Source organism: Poecile atricapillus, chromosome 24 (genome assembly GCF_030490865.1).
Source record: "Poecile atricapillus isolate bPoeAtr1 chromosome 24, bPoeAtr1.hap1, whole genome shotgun sequence".
Lineage (NCBI taxonomy): Eukaryota > Metazoa > Chordata > Aves > Passeriformes > Paridae > Poecile > Poecile atricapillus.
Window position 1 is genome coordinate 6854425 of NC_081272.1, and position 16579 is coordinate 6871003.

Genomic DNA, 16579 nt, shown 5'->3' on the forward strand with positions numbered 1-16579 from the left:
CGAGTCCAGCTCCTGGGAACCTCCCCCTGGGGCCGGGGAAGCGAATCCTCCTGCTCTTTCCCACGTGTTGTTGCGCTGGGCAAATATTTGTTTTGGAAAGCGCTGCCTTGCCCCGAGCCCTGCAGCCAAGGCCGGCCCTGGCACCAAGGCTGCTCGCAGGGACGGACCCTGCTCTGAGCAAACCCCCGCTCTCCACTGCAGGGAGCAAGAGCAGCCCGGCCTGGATGCCAGGGGATGATCTCGGAGCAGGAGAGGATGATGATCTCGGAGCAGGAGGGGATGATGATCTCGGGGCAGGAGGGGATGATCTCCGCGGGGTCTGTGCGCACTGTCGGGAATCTCCTCCTGCAGTGAGGAATGACCCCGGCAAGGGGCGGTCACTGCCCCTCCTGCAGCACCAGGCACGGCGCGCTCGGGGCTCCTCTGTGCCCACACCGGGCTCGCAGCCCCCACAGTCCTGGGAGACAGGCTGGGATACACCTGCAGAGGGAAAAGCCCTGGGAAGCTGCTCGGGAGCGTCGGGGGGGAAATCCCAGCCTTTCTGTGCTATTTTACGACCTCTCCTCGCTTCTGGAAATGCGCTTTTGGCCGCAGGGAGCAGCAGAGGGGGCTGCGGTGGGAGCCGGGCCCGGGGGGTCTCCAGGACGGGAATTGGGGCGGGGGCCCCGCGGCGCTCCCCAGCCCTGGCCCCGCACGGCCGGAGCGGCAGCAGCGCGGGGCCGCTGCCCTTTGTTTCACAGAATAAAGTTAGCGCTGTTACTCAGCCCGTCGCTATTCCAGCAATTCCTGCCTCCACTTTCGCTCTGCAGCGGGAAACATTCCTGCCGGGACTGCCAAGGAAAAGCCTCACGGAGGGACTGCAGGGACAGGGATGGCTGAGGGACCGCGGCCCCCGGCTCCGGGACACCGCCCCTTCCACATCCCAGGAAAACCCAGGGGAAACCAGCATCCCATCCATCAACAAAACTGTGGTCCTTGGGGTGAGCAGCCGGAGGATGCGGGGACAAGGCGCGTCCCCTCCGTGCGTCCCGCAGGTGAAGCTTTGCCCCCGAGTGCCACCGATTTCCATGGAAAGTTTTGCTGCTGCCAGCGGGGCTCCCACGTGGAGCCCTGGGTTTATTTTCCCTGGCTGTTTTCAGCTCTTTACCTTGCGATAGGCAAAGGCAGCAGGCTGTCCCCGAGGTCCCCGTGTCCCCAGGAGCCTGGCGTGTCCTTGCGCTATCGCTGCTCCGATAACCCCGCTCCGAGCGGGGAGCAGCTGCCTGGAGGAGAAGCTGCGGCCAAACCCCACGCAGCAGCAGCTTCCTCCTGCAGCCGTTCCCTCATCCCGGTGTTCCCAGCACACAGAGCCTTGTGAGAGCCGGGACCGGATCCTCCTCAGCCTTTTTCTGGGGACGCTCCTCTCCCCTCTGCTCGCTGTCCCCCCGGGGAGATGCTGGCACTGCGTCCTCAGCTCCACCCTGCACAGTCCCGACGCCTCCTGAAACTCCTGCTGAGCCCCAAAATGCGGCGGTTTCGGTGCAGCTGCCAGAGGAACGGGCGGAGAGGCCGGGGCAGAACAGCCCCTGCTGGGGCTCCGCGCTACGGTGCCCAAGCCGGGAACAAAGGGAGGCCAGGACCGAGGCCGGGAACGTCCTTTCCCAGCCCCAGGGACATTAAACAAACCCCAAAAGTCCATTTGTCAGCCCTGCAGGTCAGCCGAGGTTTGATCTGCAGCCTGGTGAGGGTTTTGGATCAGCTCCTGGTGTTGCTGCAGAGACACTCGGTGCCACGGTGAGCCCCACGGAGCTCTGCTCATCCTTCCAAAGCCCTCCAGAGGGGATCACAGGGATGGATCCTCCCCATCCCTTCTTCCCGAAAGCTTTTAAATCCTTCCTGTGACTGGGAGTCAAAGTCTGAGCCACAGATCTGCTCACCAGCCTGAGAACATCCTAAATTTAAACCTCAGCTGCACCACGAGCTCCCAGAACCTCAGCCCTCCGAGCTCCCATCACCTGCTCTGCTTTCAGACCAGGATTTTAACCCAAATCCCCACTTTCTGCCAGAATTTCAGCCAAGATGAAGCTGTATTTCCACCCAAGAGAAGCTGCTGAGAACTCTGTAGCAAAAGAAGACAAGTGGGAGAAAGGGGAATGGCTCTGGACTGAGTAGGTTTAGATGGGATTTTAGAAGAAATTCCTCCCTGTGAGGGTGGTGAGGCCCTGGCACAGGTTACCCACGGCAGGGGGTGGAATGAAAAGGTCTTTGAGGTCTCTTCCAACCCAAACCATTTCATGATTCTGTGAATCCCAGCCTGGGACACGCAGGGATCCATCTGTGGGGGAAACAGCCACAATATTTTCCTCCTACTGCCCTGGCTTTTCAAAGCAGGCAGTGAAATGCCCCCAAGGTCAGTTCAAAAGATAAAAGCCTCACTTGGCTTTGCACAGCTGCAGGATTGGCTGGAGCCAACCTGAGTAAAGCCCATCCCGAGTGAAGCAGAGCACAATATCCCCACTCACTCGTGGCCCGTGGGCTTTAGGAAGCCACCAATTTCCCCACCTTGGAATTGCATTTGAACCCATTTGAACCCATTTGAACCCAAAGCCATTTTCATGTCGCTCTGTCCCCTCCTGGGCTCCGACAATCCCAAAGCCACGAGCATAAATGAAGAAGCTCCTGCTCTGGGAGAAAGCACAGCACTCCAGGGTTGATGTAATCCTGAAATACCTGAGGAACAGGGCATGACGAGGGGGATTTATTACCTGCTCCAGCTGGGGCTGTCCAAACCATGGAGACACTGGGAGAAATTCCAGCAGCGCCTCTGAGAGCAAATATCCCGTTCCTGCTTTGGCTTTGGGGCTGGTTTGAGGTTGGTCGTTGGTGCAGGGGGGCTCAGAGGGATGGGAAAGGGAATTTTTGGGCTCACCTGACCCCGCCATGCAGGGGACCGAGCAGGAAGGAGGGAAGGGAACGGGGCTAATGAGAGGGGATTTCCTCAATTACGGGATAATGCCGGTAATCCCGGCTTTCCAAGGTTTAGGGAGCGCCGGCTGCGGGATGAGCCTTCCTCCCACCCACGTGGTGGTGAGTGAGGAGCCGCTGAACGGGGAGCAGAGCAGCTCCGTGCCTGCCCACAGACACCAGCCCTGGCACCCAAACCCCAGAGCAGCCTCCCCTAAAACCCACCGGCATCTGCCAGCACCTGGCACCGGCTCTGCCCGGCTGTGGGGAGCTGCCAAGGGACCCTCACAGGGAACAATTCATCCCTCATATCCAACCTAACCCTGTCCTCTGTCAGTTTAAAGCCATTCCCCCCTGTCCTGTCCCTCCAGGCCTTGTCCCCAGTCCCTCTCCTGCTCTTCTGGCTGCTGGAGCTCTTCTCCAGCTCCAGCCCGGTCCAGAGCAGAGGGGAGCCCTCAGAGCATCTCTGTGGCCTCCTCTGGACTGGCTCCAGCAGCTCCACATCCTCCTGTTTTTTGGGGCCCAGGGCAGCTCTGCAGGTGGGGCCTCACCTGGGCAGGATCCCCCTCCCCTGCTGCCCGGGCTGGGGATGAATCCTGCTGGATTTCTGGGCTGCAAACGCCCCTTTCCCGGCCTTGCTGAGCTGCTCATCCACGGCAGCCCCAAGTCCTCCTCCCCAGGGCCGCGTCCCTCCATCCCCAGCCCTGTTCGTGCCCTGGGCGCTCCTGGCTCTGCACAGCCGGGATGGCCCCGGGGCTGATGGGGTAACCCAGCCTGCCTGGATAAAACAAATCATCAGCAGGGGGCAATTAGCGCCGTCAGCAATGGGGACCGGCTGCCATTCCCTGGGCATTAGAGGGGCGGAGGGCCCCGGGCCCCTCCCGGGTGAGCTCAGCCGTGACGAGCTCACGATGCTGAGGATGCTCTTACTCACGGTGCCCTCCGTCACGGCCCGGGCAGCAACAGCAGCACCCAAATGAGCAGCTCGGCTTCAAAGGCCCCGCACTTCCCCGGAAAGGCGCATTCCCAAAGGCCAGAGCTGCTGGTGCTGGGAGCAGCCCCGGCTCTGGAGGTGACAGCAGCTCCGCCGTGGGGAAGGGCTGTGTCTGTCCTGCCTTCCCACCATCCCCGCCCCGGGCTTTTCAGGCTCTGATCTCAGCTGAAACACCCCCGGGCACAGCAGCATCTTTTGAGGGGCCGATTCCTCCCGAGCCGTGCCAGAAAACCCCTCGGTGGAGGGGGACGAGAGCCGGGGCCCCCGGATCGGCACCGCCAGGGCTCTGGGGAAGGAGGAGCAGAGGGAGAAACCGGCTGAACTCGTTCCTCTGGTGACATCTGGCAGGGGTGCCTGGTGGGTGGCAGGTTAGCCACGATGTCCAGGCTTTCAGGAATGCACCGGGAGCCCGCGGGGAGCTGGAGTTACGTGAATCACACCACGGGCACGCGGATTCAGCCGGGATTTCAGCCCAAGCCACCTGTAATTGCACATTACTGGAGGATGCTTACAGTAATCAGCTGTTCCAGCCACGCCGGCTACGGGGGGAAGGGAGGAGGGCTGGAGGGGTGTCCATACCTCCAACCCCTCCTTGGATTACAAGGCGAAAATATAGGGCACACAAACAGCCCGGGGAGCGCCGGCTGCCCCTTTGAAGGCAGGGTGACACCGCTCCGGCTGAGCCCTCGGACAAGGCGAGATAAGGAGGGTAAACACACCTCGGTGCTGGAGAGAGCAAGGATCAGCCACCCCAGCAGCCGGGGCTGCGTCCCCATCCTGTCCCCGAGTGCCGGCCGAGGGACAGAACCGAGCTGCAGGGAGAGGGAAATCACGGAAATCACGGAAATCACACATCTCACAATCTCACACATCATCTCACACCTCTCACACCTCATCTCACACCTCTCACACCTCCCCGGGCACTGCTCCAGCCTCTCCCGACCCGCCGTCCCTTCCAGCCGTCCTCGTCCCCCCGGGAATGTCGCTGTTTTCCCTCGGGAATGTCGCTGTTTCCCCCCCGGGAATGTCGCTGTTTTTCCCGGGAATGTCGCTGTTTTCCCCCCGGGAATGTCGCTGTTTCCCCCCCGGGAATGTCGCTGTTTCCCCCCGGGAATGTCGCTGTTTCCCCCCGGGAATGTCGCTGTTTCCCCCCCGGGAATGTCGCTGTTTCCCCCCCGGGAATGTCGCTGTTTCCCCCCCGGGAATGTCGCTGTTTCCCCCCGGGAATGTCGCTGTTTCCCCCCGGGAATGTCGCTGTTTCCCCCCCGGGAATGTCGCTGTTTCCCCCCCGGGAATGTCGCTCTTTTCCCCCCCGAGAATGTCGCTGTTTCCCCCCCGGGAATGTCGCTGTTTTTCCCGGGAATGTCGCTGTTTCCCCCCCGGGAATGTCGCTGTTTTTCCCCCCGGGAATGTCGCTGTTTCCCCCCCGGGAATGTCGCTGTTTCCCCCCCGGGAATGTCGCTGTTTTTCCCGGGAATGTCGCTGTTTTTCCCGGGAATGTCGCTGTTTTTCCCGGTGTGGCTCCTGGGATGTGCCGGGGACGCTCCGTCCTTGGCCTTGGCTCCCTTGTGCAACACCTCGGGGCTGCGGTGACAAGGCAATTGATTTCTTTTCCTCCTTTCCTCGGGAAACGCCTTTGCCGTGGCTGTCAATCATTGCCCTGAACACCTCGGGATGCCGGCGGAGGATTTCAATCCAATTTGTCAGAGCCACCGTGTTTCTCCAAGCTGGAATGTGTGTCCGGGCTCGGGGATCCACCCAGCTGAGGGAGCAGCAAACCAACAGCAACTTCCAGCCCAGCAGCTCGTTCCTGCAAGGAAAAGGAGCAGGGAAGAGCAGGGATCCGGCACCTGGGGAGTTTGGGGGAAGCTGGAATGCTGCGGAGCAGGAGAGAGGCTCCGCATCAGCTGAAATGCCTGAGCTGCTCATTCCAGGCTGGATCCCAGAAGTCAGAGGTGAGGGAAGGGGGTTGTCAGGGAAATCGTGGAGCTGCCAGCCAAAAAGTCTGTGGCAATCTGTATTTGGAGCTACACAGAGCAAATATTCCATGTACAGAAGGGGAAAAGGAATCATCTTTTTAAAGGTTCCGCCTGCACACACGAGGGGTTCTGCCCCCGGAGGGTGGCTGGGCTCTGGTGGCACCGAGTCTGCCGCAGGTCAGGAGCGGTTTGGACTCCTGGGGGTGTCCTCGATGATCTGCGTGGCTCCAGCAGGAGCACAAACCCTGTTTGGAGCAGAAGAGCCCGAGCAGGATGGGATGGGAGGGTCAGAGACAGAGCAGAGCCCCCACACGTGTCCCAGCCCCAGGCAAGGCTCCCAGCAGGGCTGTGCCAGCCCCAGAGGCTCAGCCCCGTCCCTTCAGCAGGGACACATCAATGGAGCTTTGTCCCGTGCTGGCAGCGGCTGCTGCAGCCCCGAGCAGGCTATAAATGGCAAGAGGAGCCACAGAGCCAGGCTGTTCTGTGCCTCCCAGCCACGCTGCCCCAGCGCCGACGAGGAGGAGGAGGAGGGCAGCCAGGGAGAAACACTGGCACGCTGCAAGGAAAAAGCTAAATAGAGAGATTAAAATAAAATTCAAATGCCATGCTGGGTCTAGCAAGCCGCCTGCACAGAGCTGGTGCCACCCCCGGCACCGGGCCAGCAGAGCAGGGACGGCTGGAGCAGGATGCTTCTTGCATGCTGGAGTCAGGACAAATTCCTGCCGTTTCAGCGAGCTTGGAGCACGGCCAGGTGTCCTTCCAGGAGAAAAAGCTGCAGCTGTAAAAGCAGCAGCACCAGCCCCAGGAGCGATCTGAGCAGGGCTGAGCATTTCTGGGCACTCCTGCAAGCCTGGGGCAGCAGCAGCAGCCTCGTGCAGAGGTGCTGTGGGCACCAATGCAGCAGCACTGCAGCAGCAATGCAGCAGCAGAGCACAGGGGTGAGGATCAGGGCTCTAAAGGAGCAGCCACCCCACACACACCACGTCTGTCCTCAGAGCCAGGGCTGAGGGAAGCACTGCAGCAGCACCAGAGCCTGAATCTCACCCAGCAGAGCCTCAGGCACGTCCTGACTTATCCATCACCCCCTCTGCTCCAAGAGGAAAATAATGACAGACTACAGGCTGTGAGAAAAGATACAGGGTTTTTTTTTATTTGACAATTAACAAAAGAGGGATGGGAGTCTCGGCTGTAAACATTGATAGCTCCTTTCTGATCACAACGAGTACTTTCCACCAGCATCCCTTTGTATGGCCTGATCCACTCCAACAATGCCCAGCCGACTCTGTCAGGGCTTTTGTTGCTCTGCTCAGGATCACAAATCCAGAGGCAGCTTATTCACCACACATCAGCAGCAGGACCAGCCACCCACACAAAGACAGCTGAGGCACCAAGATCCTTCAGAGCTGCTCCCATAGGTGAGACACACTTGGAAAAGGAGGGAGCTCATGCTGGGGTTGTGCCAGGAAGAGGGAGACAGCTCTAAACCCAGCAGGACTGGAGAGAAAGGAGCCCTGCAAAAGGCAGAGCCTGCCCAGGCAGGGACAGGGACCCTGACACTGCCAGCCCAGCCAGAACATCCCAGCCCCGTTGTCAGAGGGAAGCTTTGGCCCAGGACCATAAAAATCTGGAGATACAGAGCCAGCGAGTTTGTCCCAAAGAGGGACTGGCACATCTCAGCTCCATTGTTGCACTGGAACCAGAACTGCCTGGAGCTTGACAGGGGGAAGTGAAACTTCATCTGAGGCTGGAGGGCAGCCAGGGCTGGAGGAGCTGCACCCGCTGCCAGCCATCCCACGGGAATCTGGCCCCAGCAGCAGCAGCAGCAGAGCTTTTCCTGGAGATAAACCCTCCCAGGCCCTCCTGTGCCAGCAGGAGCCACTCTGCAGGGTCAGCTGCACACCAGAACCAAAGCTCAGCTGCCCCAGCCACCCCTGAGAGCCTGCAGGGAGCATCTCCCCCAGCACAGGGACCTCAGGCCACCCTCCCTCTCCAGCAGCACCAGGGAAAGGGAAAACGCCCAGCAGCGAGGTTGGGCTTCAAGGGTTTAAAACAGAAACCTCCCTCAGCTGCAGGAGAGCCCTGACAGGAGCCCAGAGCTGCTCTGGCCTGAGGCAGATCCAGAGCTGGGAGCTCAGCTCACCCCTTCCGAGATGGAACTGCCCAGATGGACAAGGAAATCAAAATAATCCAACAAATTTGAATACACTGTATTTATTCGTAACAGATTCTAAAGAATCTAGTGAGTCTATGTCAAGCCCATCGCATGACAAGTGATACAGGCGTAGGAAAAAAAAAAAAAGACATTTAAAACAAACAAACAATGAAAAAAAAAATAAATCAAGTGCCATTCAAGCTACTGGAATCTTCCAATTGCCCCCTCACAGGAGGCAGCACAGTATCACTGCAAGGTCTAGAAAAGTTCAGCTTCAACCCATTCACAAGAGTCCCACCACACACACTCCATAAAGCAAAAGTGCAATCTCAATGGTAGGGTGCCCTGGTGAGCTGTAGGGGATTGACATCTCAAAGGGAAGGGGGAAATCTCAGTTCAGTGTGTCTGGGGTAGGAGCAGCCTGTAAAAATCATCCTACGTGGCATCCACGCTCCGCTTCAAATCCAAGAAAAAAGCTCCTCTTCCTCCAAGCCACGGAAGTGGCACAGGGGCTCCCAAAAGCAGCTTTTCCAAAAGCAGGAATCCCGAGCTCCCAGGGCAGGGAGGAGGCTCAGGGGCTTGGCAAAGCTGGGAGCAGCCAAAACCTGCAACAACCTTGGGGTCAGGGCCTCCCACCCGGGGGGAGCAGAGCTGGGCCACCCCCACCCCTTCATCCCCATCCACATTGCCCCAAAAAAGGTACCAATCTGGCTCTGCACATTCCAAGGATCTAGTCTTTATTTCAATCTGCCCGGCTATTACAGTTTTGTCACAAAAAACAAAAACAAAAAAAAAAACCCAGCAAAAAACCACAAGTTAGTAAAGATCTGGAGCATGTCAGCCTGGGAGGAAGCTCAGGGAGCCGTGGTGCTCCTGGAGCAGCATCCCCAGGGAATGCCTGCCCTGCACAGGGAAACCTGAGCTGCCTGGGCCACGGCAATCCAGGCACCTCTGTGAAAAACCTCTGTGCTCCAGACACCCAACAACTCCAAAGCCACATTGGACTGAGAGAGCCAAACCCTCCAAACACCACAGGGTCTGCTCAGAAGACTTTTTTTTTTTTTTTCCTAAGGCCAACTAACTTCACCCTCCACGTCCTCCCCCAGGCTCCATTTCTAGCTAGAGAAGGAATTTCAAATGCTCTCAGTAGCTCACAGGGAAGCACAGAGCTGGGGAGAGGCTGCTCTGGAGACAGGACCTGCCCAAGGGATCATCTCCAGCGTGGAAAGGTCTGTCAGCCTCCCTGGAGGACACAGTGACAGCTGGAAATGACTGACCAGTGACCTGGATGGTTTGTGCTTCAAAGGACAAGCCTCACCTTCCCCAGTGGCCCAGCTGGCCCCTGGCTTTGTGCAATAAAATCACACTGCATGTCAGAAAAAAAAATTAAAAAAAAAAAATAATTCCAAAGAGCAGCATTTCAAATTCCCCTAGAAAATACAGGATTAGGTATGGGAGCCTGGGGCAGGCTCCTGGACAAATCATCTGCCTCATCATTTAGGAACTCAACTTGGCACTGTGGACTTGGGAGCTTGAAGAAATCCATGTGTAGATCCCTGCTGCCTTTTTTCCAGCAAGCTCTGCACAGCGTTTTCCACCATGCACTCCCCCCCTCCCCAGTGTTCCCAGTTCCAGGCATTCCCACAGAGACATTCCAGTCCCCCCTGGGGTCTGCAGCCCCCCTGGGCAGCTCTTTGCTGCAGCTGGTCCTTCACAGGCAGCAAGCCATGCCCAAAGCCCCCAGCGACACAGAACCTGCTCTGGCCTCAGCCAGGATAAGAAATGATCTTGCGACCCTCCCCACCCACCACAGAAACATTTTCCTCTTCAGACATTCCCCACTCAAGCTCTGGGCCATCAGCCCCTGCAAAAAATAATAAAGGTTTACAGTACAGTTGTGTTTATATTGTTACAGGCACTTAAACAGGATTCTTTGGTCCTTCAAAGGAATTAGCCACTCTGGCTTCTCTCGGCAGAAACCACAAGTTTGCACACCCATAACACCTCCTGCACTAAAAAAAAAACCACAATTCATGTCCATTTCAGGGCAGTGCAGCTCTACCTTAGCGTAATTCTACAGTCTCCCCTCACACACCCCCACCCACCCCATTGCCTCCACAGTTCCACAAGGAGTCATTTCCAGAACACTGCACTTCCCATCACAGTGTACAGCAGACAAGGCTCGTCCCAACAACCCCAGGAACGAGACACTCAAGCAGGAGTCCAGGAAGTTTCCTTTTGTTGCAGTTCTAGGAAGGTTGGTTGGTTTTATTTCGCTCCCCCTCCCCACCCTCCCGACCCCCCCAAGGCAAGGAAATACCTCGGAGGACAGACCCTGGAGTTTGTCCCGGCTCAGTTACAGGGAAGCCACGTGGGGTAGGACTGATTGCAAGGCAGGAAGGGCTGCACGTGGGTGACGTAGTAGTTGAAGTTTATTTCACTGACATAAGGGGCTGGCTGGTAGTAGCAGGTAACGTTTGTGACGGTGGGGATGATGTTCTGCTCAGCCAGGACCCTCACGGCCAGCATGGCAATGAGGTTCAGGGTCTGCCTCCTCTCGTGTCCCATGAGGCACACCGTGCTCTCGTTCACCACCCTGTGCAGGGTCATCAAATAGTCATATCTGTTGCTCTCCATGCCCACAAAGTGGCTCTGGAGGTAACACTCCAGCTTCCTCAGCTGCTCGCCGATGTCGGAGAAGTCAATGAAAAACCTGGAGCACATGTACCTCTGCAGCGCCTTCATGTCCACCTCCGACTTGGGCTTGAAGCCCCTGACCAGGAGGTTGCAGTACTTGAGGAGGCCCCCGCCCCGGATCTCCTCGGGGTTCCTGGTGGCGATGACGCGGCTGCGCAGGTGCTCCATGGCCTCCTCGAAGTCCCCGTACATGCTCTCCCCGGTCACCGTGGGGTGGAAGTTCTCGGCCATGGGGTTCTCCGAGCACTCCCCGAAGAGCAGGAGCGAGTCCAGGATGATCTGGAAGGAGTCCACGCTGAACTCGAACTGGCGCCGCAGAGAGTCCACGAACTTGAGCTCCACGTTCTTGCCGCTGTTGTTGGAGAGCGAGATGAGGCTCCAGCGGTCGGTCTCGTTGCACACCTTCACCAGCTTCTGCACATAGGCCTCCTTCAGCGTCATGGGCGTGATCTTGTCCTTGTTGACACCTTCGGGGAGGAAGTCGAGCAGGCAATCCATGACCACGTCTTTAACCAGCTGGAAAACGTCTTCAGTCTTCAGATCCACCCCGAAAATGAGGTCCAGGTCCTTGTAGCCCAGGCCGCTGTCCTGGTGTAGGACGTGACTGGCTGCCGAGCCGTTCAGCCTGACGTTGTGCACTGGGACTCCTTTCTTCTCCAGGCGGCTGCGGACAACCTGAGACAGAGACAGAGGCGGTGAGAGGCAGGAGGGAATCCTTGGAGCAGCCTGGGGACAGCAGGATTCACTCCCAGAGCTTATATGGGTCACTCCAGTGCAAGACAGTAAAATAAAAAGCTAATCCACTGGAAATAGGTCACTCTGGAAAGCATCCCAGTCCTGCTCTCCTTTACTTACTCCCTGCCATTGGAGATCTGACTGCACACGATCGGCTGGTCTGCTTCCAGCACTTCCAGTGTCTGCTCTCCCTGCCTTCCCCACACTGACCCCGTTTTTTGGGGTGGTCTCTGCCCTCTTCATCCCCTCCCAGTTCCTGTGACCAGGCCAAGAGCAGCCAACCCCAAAGAGACCCCGAGCAGGAGGCGGCAGCACAGTCTGCAGCAGTCCCCTGGATTTAACCAGCGTGGCTCACTCCCTTCAGCCATCCCTTCAGCCTGTCAAGATTCATTAAAGGCAAATCAAGATGCCAGAGCAGCTCAAAAGCCCCAGCCAGGCGTATGCAAGTTCATGTCCCAACTAGTAAGTGTATCCTAACAATTTCCAGTGTGTCAGAGCTTCGTGCTGAGCTTGGCGTGCTATCAAGCACAAGAGGCAGCTTTCATCTTACGGGTGTTACTCCGGTGATTTTAATGCTGCCTGCTCAGTCCTGGCACACCCAGCAGCCCCTCCAAAGCTTTGTTCATTTACGGGGAAGCTGAATCACCTGCCTGATTACCTAACGAGCAGGAGGCTAAAATAACCCCCAAGACCATAAAATAAACTATCTGGACACCAGCTTATAATTTGAGTTAACTCAGCTCAAAGATCCCAGGAAGATTAGGTTTACACCTTCCAGAAGAAGCTCTTCCCACCTCTCATCCTGCTTTTGTGTTCCCCTCCAGCCATTTCCCATTTTCCTGGGAGTCCAAGCAGCCAGCCAAGAGCTTGAAAGAGCCAAAGCTGGGGCACAAATGGACAAATTGGATCACCAAGAGCCAGCCTGACTGGACCCTTTGGCCCTGTGAGCCTGCCCCAGTCCGAGAGGCCCCACAAACTCCGCGTTTTGGCTGCCCAAAATGGGAATTTCAATTCAAAGTTGTTTCGAAAGGGTCAAACCCTCTTGGCTGCCCTGGGCCTGAGCACTTCTGGGGGACATCAGAAGCTCTGCAGTTCTGGTCTCAGCAGCAGTAAAAATACCCCTCCATGGGTTTTGTTTGGAAGGAAGAGCACACAAAAGGTCAGGGATTGCAGCACAAAACCCTCATCACATCCCAGAGCCTCAGTGACCGCGCCAAGAGCCACCAGCGAGTTCTGCTGCCTTCACAAACACATCCCAGAACAAACCCAGCGATGTTCCCACACCTGGGAGGCTCTCAAGGGCTCAGCTTCCCTGCTGCTGCTGCTTCCCCTGTCTCCCTGACACGAGCCACCCCTGCTGTGGCCGCACAGGCAGCCGGGCTCCTCGCCAAGCCCGCGGTGACAGTCACACGCCAGGTCACAGTCACCCACCACCACGGAGCCCCAGGCCCACACCAGCCCAGCCAGCCAGAAAAGCTGTTTTCCAAGGCAGATAGCTGGAAAAGATGAATCTGCTCCTGGAGAACACGCAGGGCCATTCCCCCAAAGGGAGCAGACATCACACAGGCGACCCAGGGCAGCTCCTGGCCGGCGCTCGGTGCCAGCTGGAGTCACTCACCCGGGGCACGGCTCCAGCTCTGCTCGTGGAGTTAAAGAGTTTTGTGCTCTCAGGCTTACAGACACAAGATATAGGTCACAAAGTCTTAGATGCAGAGCTGGGCCCAGTGCTTGGAGCAGATCTCGTTCCAGATTAATTTCCTAACCCCAAAGAACATCTGCTTAACCCCTTTCTGGGCACGGCTCAGGACCTGCAGCATTCCAGACCCGTAAGCTCCAAGCTTACTCGAGTTCCCCAGGTCCGTCTGTGTGAGATACATTCAGAAAACAGGGAAAAAATCCAATTGCTCAGGTCAGCATTGTCCCAAATCATCCCAGAAACCTCCAACCTGCAGAGGAGCAGGGAGCAGAGCACTTCACCATGCCCTGGGAGCTTCCACCCACCAACCTTCACCTGGAGCTCATTCCCCCTGGCTGCAGGCAGTGGGTTCAGGGCTGCATTTTTCCCCAGAGGGTTGGATATTTCTAGGGTTAGGCAGCTGCTGACCTGCTTCCCAAAACAGCAGCTCACCTTCCGTGTGGTTGGGATAATTGACTGTGACAGCCAGGCAGGAGCAAATCCTGCTGCGTCCTGACCTGCCGCTTCCCACCTCCCACAACAACAACAACAACAGGATAAATAACTGCCTTTTGGGTTACTTGTTCCAGCTTAGTCAGCCCTAAACACAGGGTCTGCCAGCCTGGCCAGGCACAATTACAGCCCTCAGTTATCCCGTGTTTGAAGCCGCTGCTGGCAGCATCCTCTGGGGCAGCGCCGACACCGGTGGGACGGGGAGGAACGGGGCTGGGATGTTTGGTGGTGCTGCCCTGTGGGACAGAGAGGAACGGGGCTGGGATGTTTGGTGGTGCTGCCCCTTGCTCCATGGGACAGGGAGGAACGGGGCTGGGATGTTTGGTGGTGCTGCCCCAGCCAAGAGCCTGCAGCTCTCACTGGCACTCAGCACTTCTGCCCCTGACAAATGCAGCAACAACTCGAGGAATTACAAACCAGCCTTTCAAATGTCACCTTTCCATCTCCCAGGCTTAACTCTAACTATTTCTCAAGAAGCTGAGGCTCCAAAATCCCGGTTATTGTGAAAGCCAGTTGGGTCTTAGCGCCGTGAATAGGCTTTTTAATTAGAAGCCAACATGCCCGATTTTACATTTGATGAGTCATTACTGAGGAATGAAGTCGCCTCCCAAATATGAATATGCATCAGCTCATTCGAGCTACATTGTTAGTTTAATATTAAACACAGTTATTACTTGCTGGTTAAACTAAGAGGAGCTCGTGTATAAGCCGAAGTCTCGGGCAAGCTCTGGAGGATTCAGCCAGGGGTGCCCAGAAATCAAAGGACACGGACATTTGATCCAGCCTTTGAATTAATAACTCTGCCTCTTCCAACACAAGCCCAACATGTCCACCAGCATGAAGCCATTTCGTGGAAGCAGCTCCAAAAAAAAGCCACTTTTGCCCTGGCCACACACATTTCACTGCTTTTTAGGGCAACAAATTAACTCAAAAAGAGGAGGAACAAGGTGAGAGGGGAGGAGGCCAAGCAGGATCTATGGCACAAGCTCCAGGGATCAGGGGAGCTTTCCAGGAGGGTCCTTCAGCTGCAGCATTGCTGCTGTGGCTGCTGGCAGGGGCCAGCCCCAGCAGGACCCCAGGAGTGGGAAGTGGGGCCGGCTGAGCACACAGCACCCCCAGGATGATGGGGGCCAGCCCCCCAAAACTTCAACTCCCCCTGGAGCCAGCAGGCCAGGCTGGACAGGACACGGAGCAGGCTGCTCTAGTGGAAGGTGTCGCTGCCCACGGCAGGGGGCTGGAACCAGACGCTTTTCCCCAATCCCAAACCTGCCAGAAGCCAGGCAGCGCTCGGACAAGGCTCTGAGCGGCTCAGCGGCATTTCTGCGGTGTCCCGTGCAGAGCCATGCGGGACTCCTCGTGTGTCCCCTCCAGCTCAGGGCACTCCCCGGTCCCTAAGGGCCCTCCCGACCCGAACCATTCCGGGGCTCCGCAGCGGCCGCTCTGCCCCGGGCCCGCCGGGGGGAGGCCGAGGGTGCCCGGCCGAGCTGGCCCGGGGCCCGCCGGGCCGCTTATCGCCGCCTCAGCACTTTTATTTTCTCCCTGACCCCCGCCGGAGCGGGGCAGAGTCCGGCGGGGCCCCGCAGCCCCCCGGGCCCGCTCACCTGCACGATGGTGCGCGGCCGCACCGACAGCGTGGGGAAGTTGCCGCGGCCGTGGATGGGCACGGCCTCGCCCAGGATCTGGTCCAGCCGCTGCACCTGCTCCCACGTCAGGACACTGAAGCGGCTCCCGCGCTGCTCCGCGCCGCCCGCAGCGGCCCCCGCCGCCGCCTCCAGCATCGCCCCCGCCGCCACAGGAGCCGCGCACCCGGAAACCGCCCGGAAACCAGCCGGAAGTGCCGGGCGCGGAGGAGAAGCGGGAGGAAAATTTAAAAACGGGGGGAAAAGCAAAAAGAAACCAAAAACAAATCGCCCCCCGGAGCGGCGCCGGCGAGGGGCGGCTGCGCGGGGCGGCTGCGCGGGGCGCGGCGGGAGCGCGGTCGGTGCCCGCAGGGACTCGCACAGAACCGGCCCAGCCGCCCCCCACCCGCCACCGGCTCCGCCGAGCGCTGCGCCCGCCCGCGCCCCGCCGCGCCTTATATACACCCGCGGCGCGCCCCATTGGCCCGGGCCCCCGCCAATCGCGGCCCGAGCCCGCGCCCAGGGGGAGGAGCGCGGCCGGGCCGGAGCCAATCGGAGCGGCGATAAGGGGAGGGGGCGGGGCGAGGGGCGGGGCGGGAGCGGTGAAGCCCCGCCCCCTCCGCGCGCGGGAATCCCGGCCGTGATTGGCGGGGCCGGGCGCGCGCGCTGGGAACGCGCGTGACGGGGCGGGGGCTGGAGAGACCCCAGAGGTGACACCGGGGTCACCGGGGTCACCGGGGTCACTGGTGTGTCACTGGTGTGTTACTGGTGTCACTGGTGTCACTGGTGTGTCACTGGTGTGTTACTGGTGTGTTACTGGTGTCACTGGTGTCACTGGTGTGTTACTGGTGTCACTGGTGTCACTGGTGTGTTACTGGTGTCACTGGTGTGTTACTGGTGTGTTACTGGTGTCCCTCATGTCCCTGGTGTCACCAGTGTTCCCGGTGTCACTGCTGTCACTGCTGTCACTGGTGTCACTGGTGTGTTACTGGTGTGTTACTGGTGTGTTACTGGTGTCCCTCATGTCCCTGGTGTCACTGCTGTCACTGGTGTCACTGGTGTCACTGGTGTGTTACTGGTGTCACTGGTGTGTTACTGGTGTCCCTCATGTCTCTGGTGTCACCAGTGTCCCCGGTGTCACTGCTGTCACTGCTGTCACTGGTGTGTTACTGGTGTCACTGGTGTCACTGGTGTCCCTCATGTCACTGGTGTGTTACTGGTGTCCCTGGTGTCACTGGTGTGTTACCGGTCTCACTGGTGTCCCTCATGTCA

The 16579-nt window shown here is 58.4% G+C and overlaps 1 protein-coding gene across 1 annotated transcript; it reads right to left on the reverse strand.

The window, feature by feature from the left end:
- Positions 1-7057: 7057 nt before the first annotated feature.
- On the reverse strand, positions 7058-15728 carry TENT5B (terminal nucleotidyltransferase 5B). The gene is made up of 2 exons (XM_058856323.1): positions 15290-15728; positions 7058-11440 (listed from the first exon to the last, which is right to left on the reverse strand). The coding sequence occupies exons 1-2, from the start codon at positions 15464-15466 to the stop codon at positions 10421-10423; spliced, it is 1197 nt and encodes a 398-aa protein (XP_058712306.1). The 5' UTR covers positions 15467-15728; the 3' UTR covers positions 7058-10420.
- Positions 15729-16579: the final 851 nt, after the last annotated feature.

What these genes read in the sequence shown, in the direction of transcription:
- TENT5B (XM_058856323.1), bottom strand. Translation starts at nt 15,466, where the DNA reads ATGCTGGAGGCGGCGGCGGGGGCCGCTGCGGGCGGCGCGGAGCAGCGC. An exon ending in GGCCGCGCACCATCGTGCAG is followed by an intron (nt 11,441 to 15,289) that starts GTGAGCGGGCCC and finishes TCTCTGTCTCAG; the next exon opens with GTTGTCCGCAGCCGCCTGGA.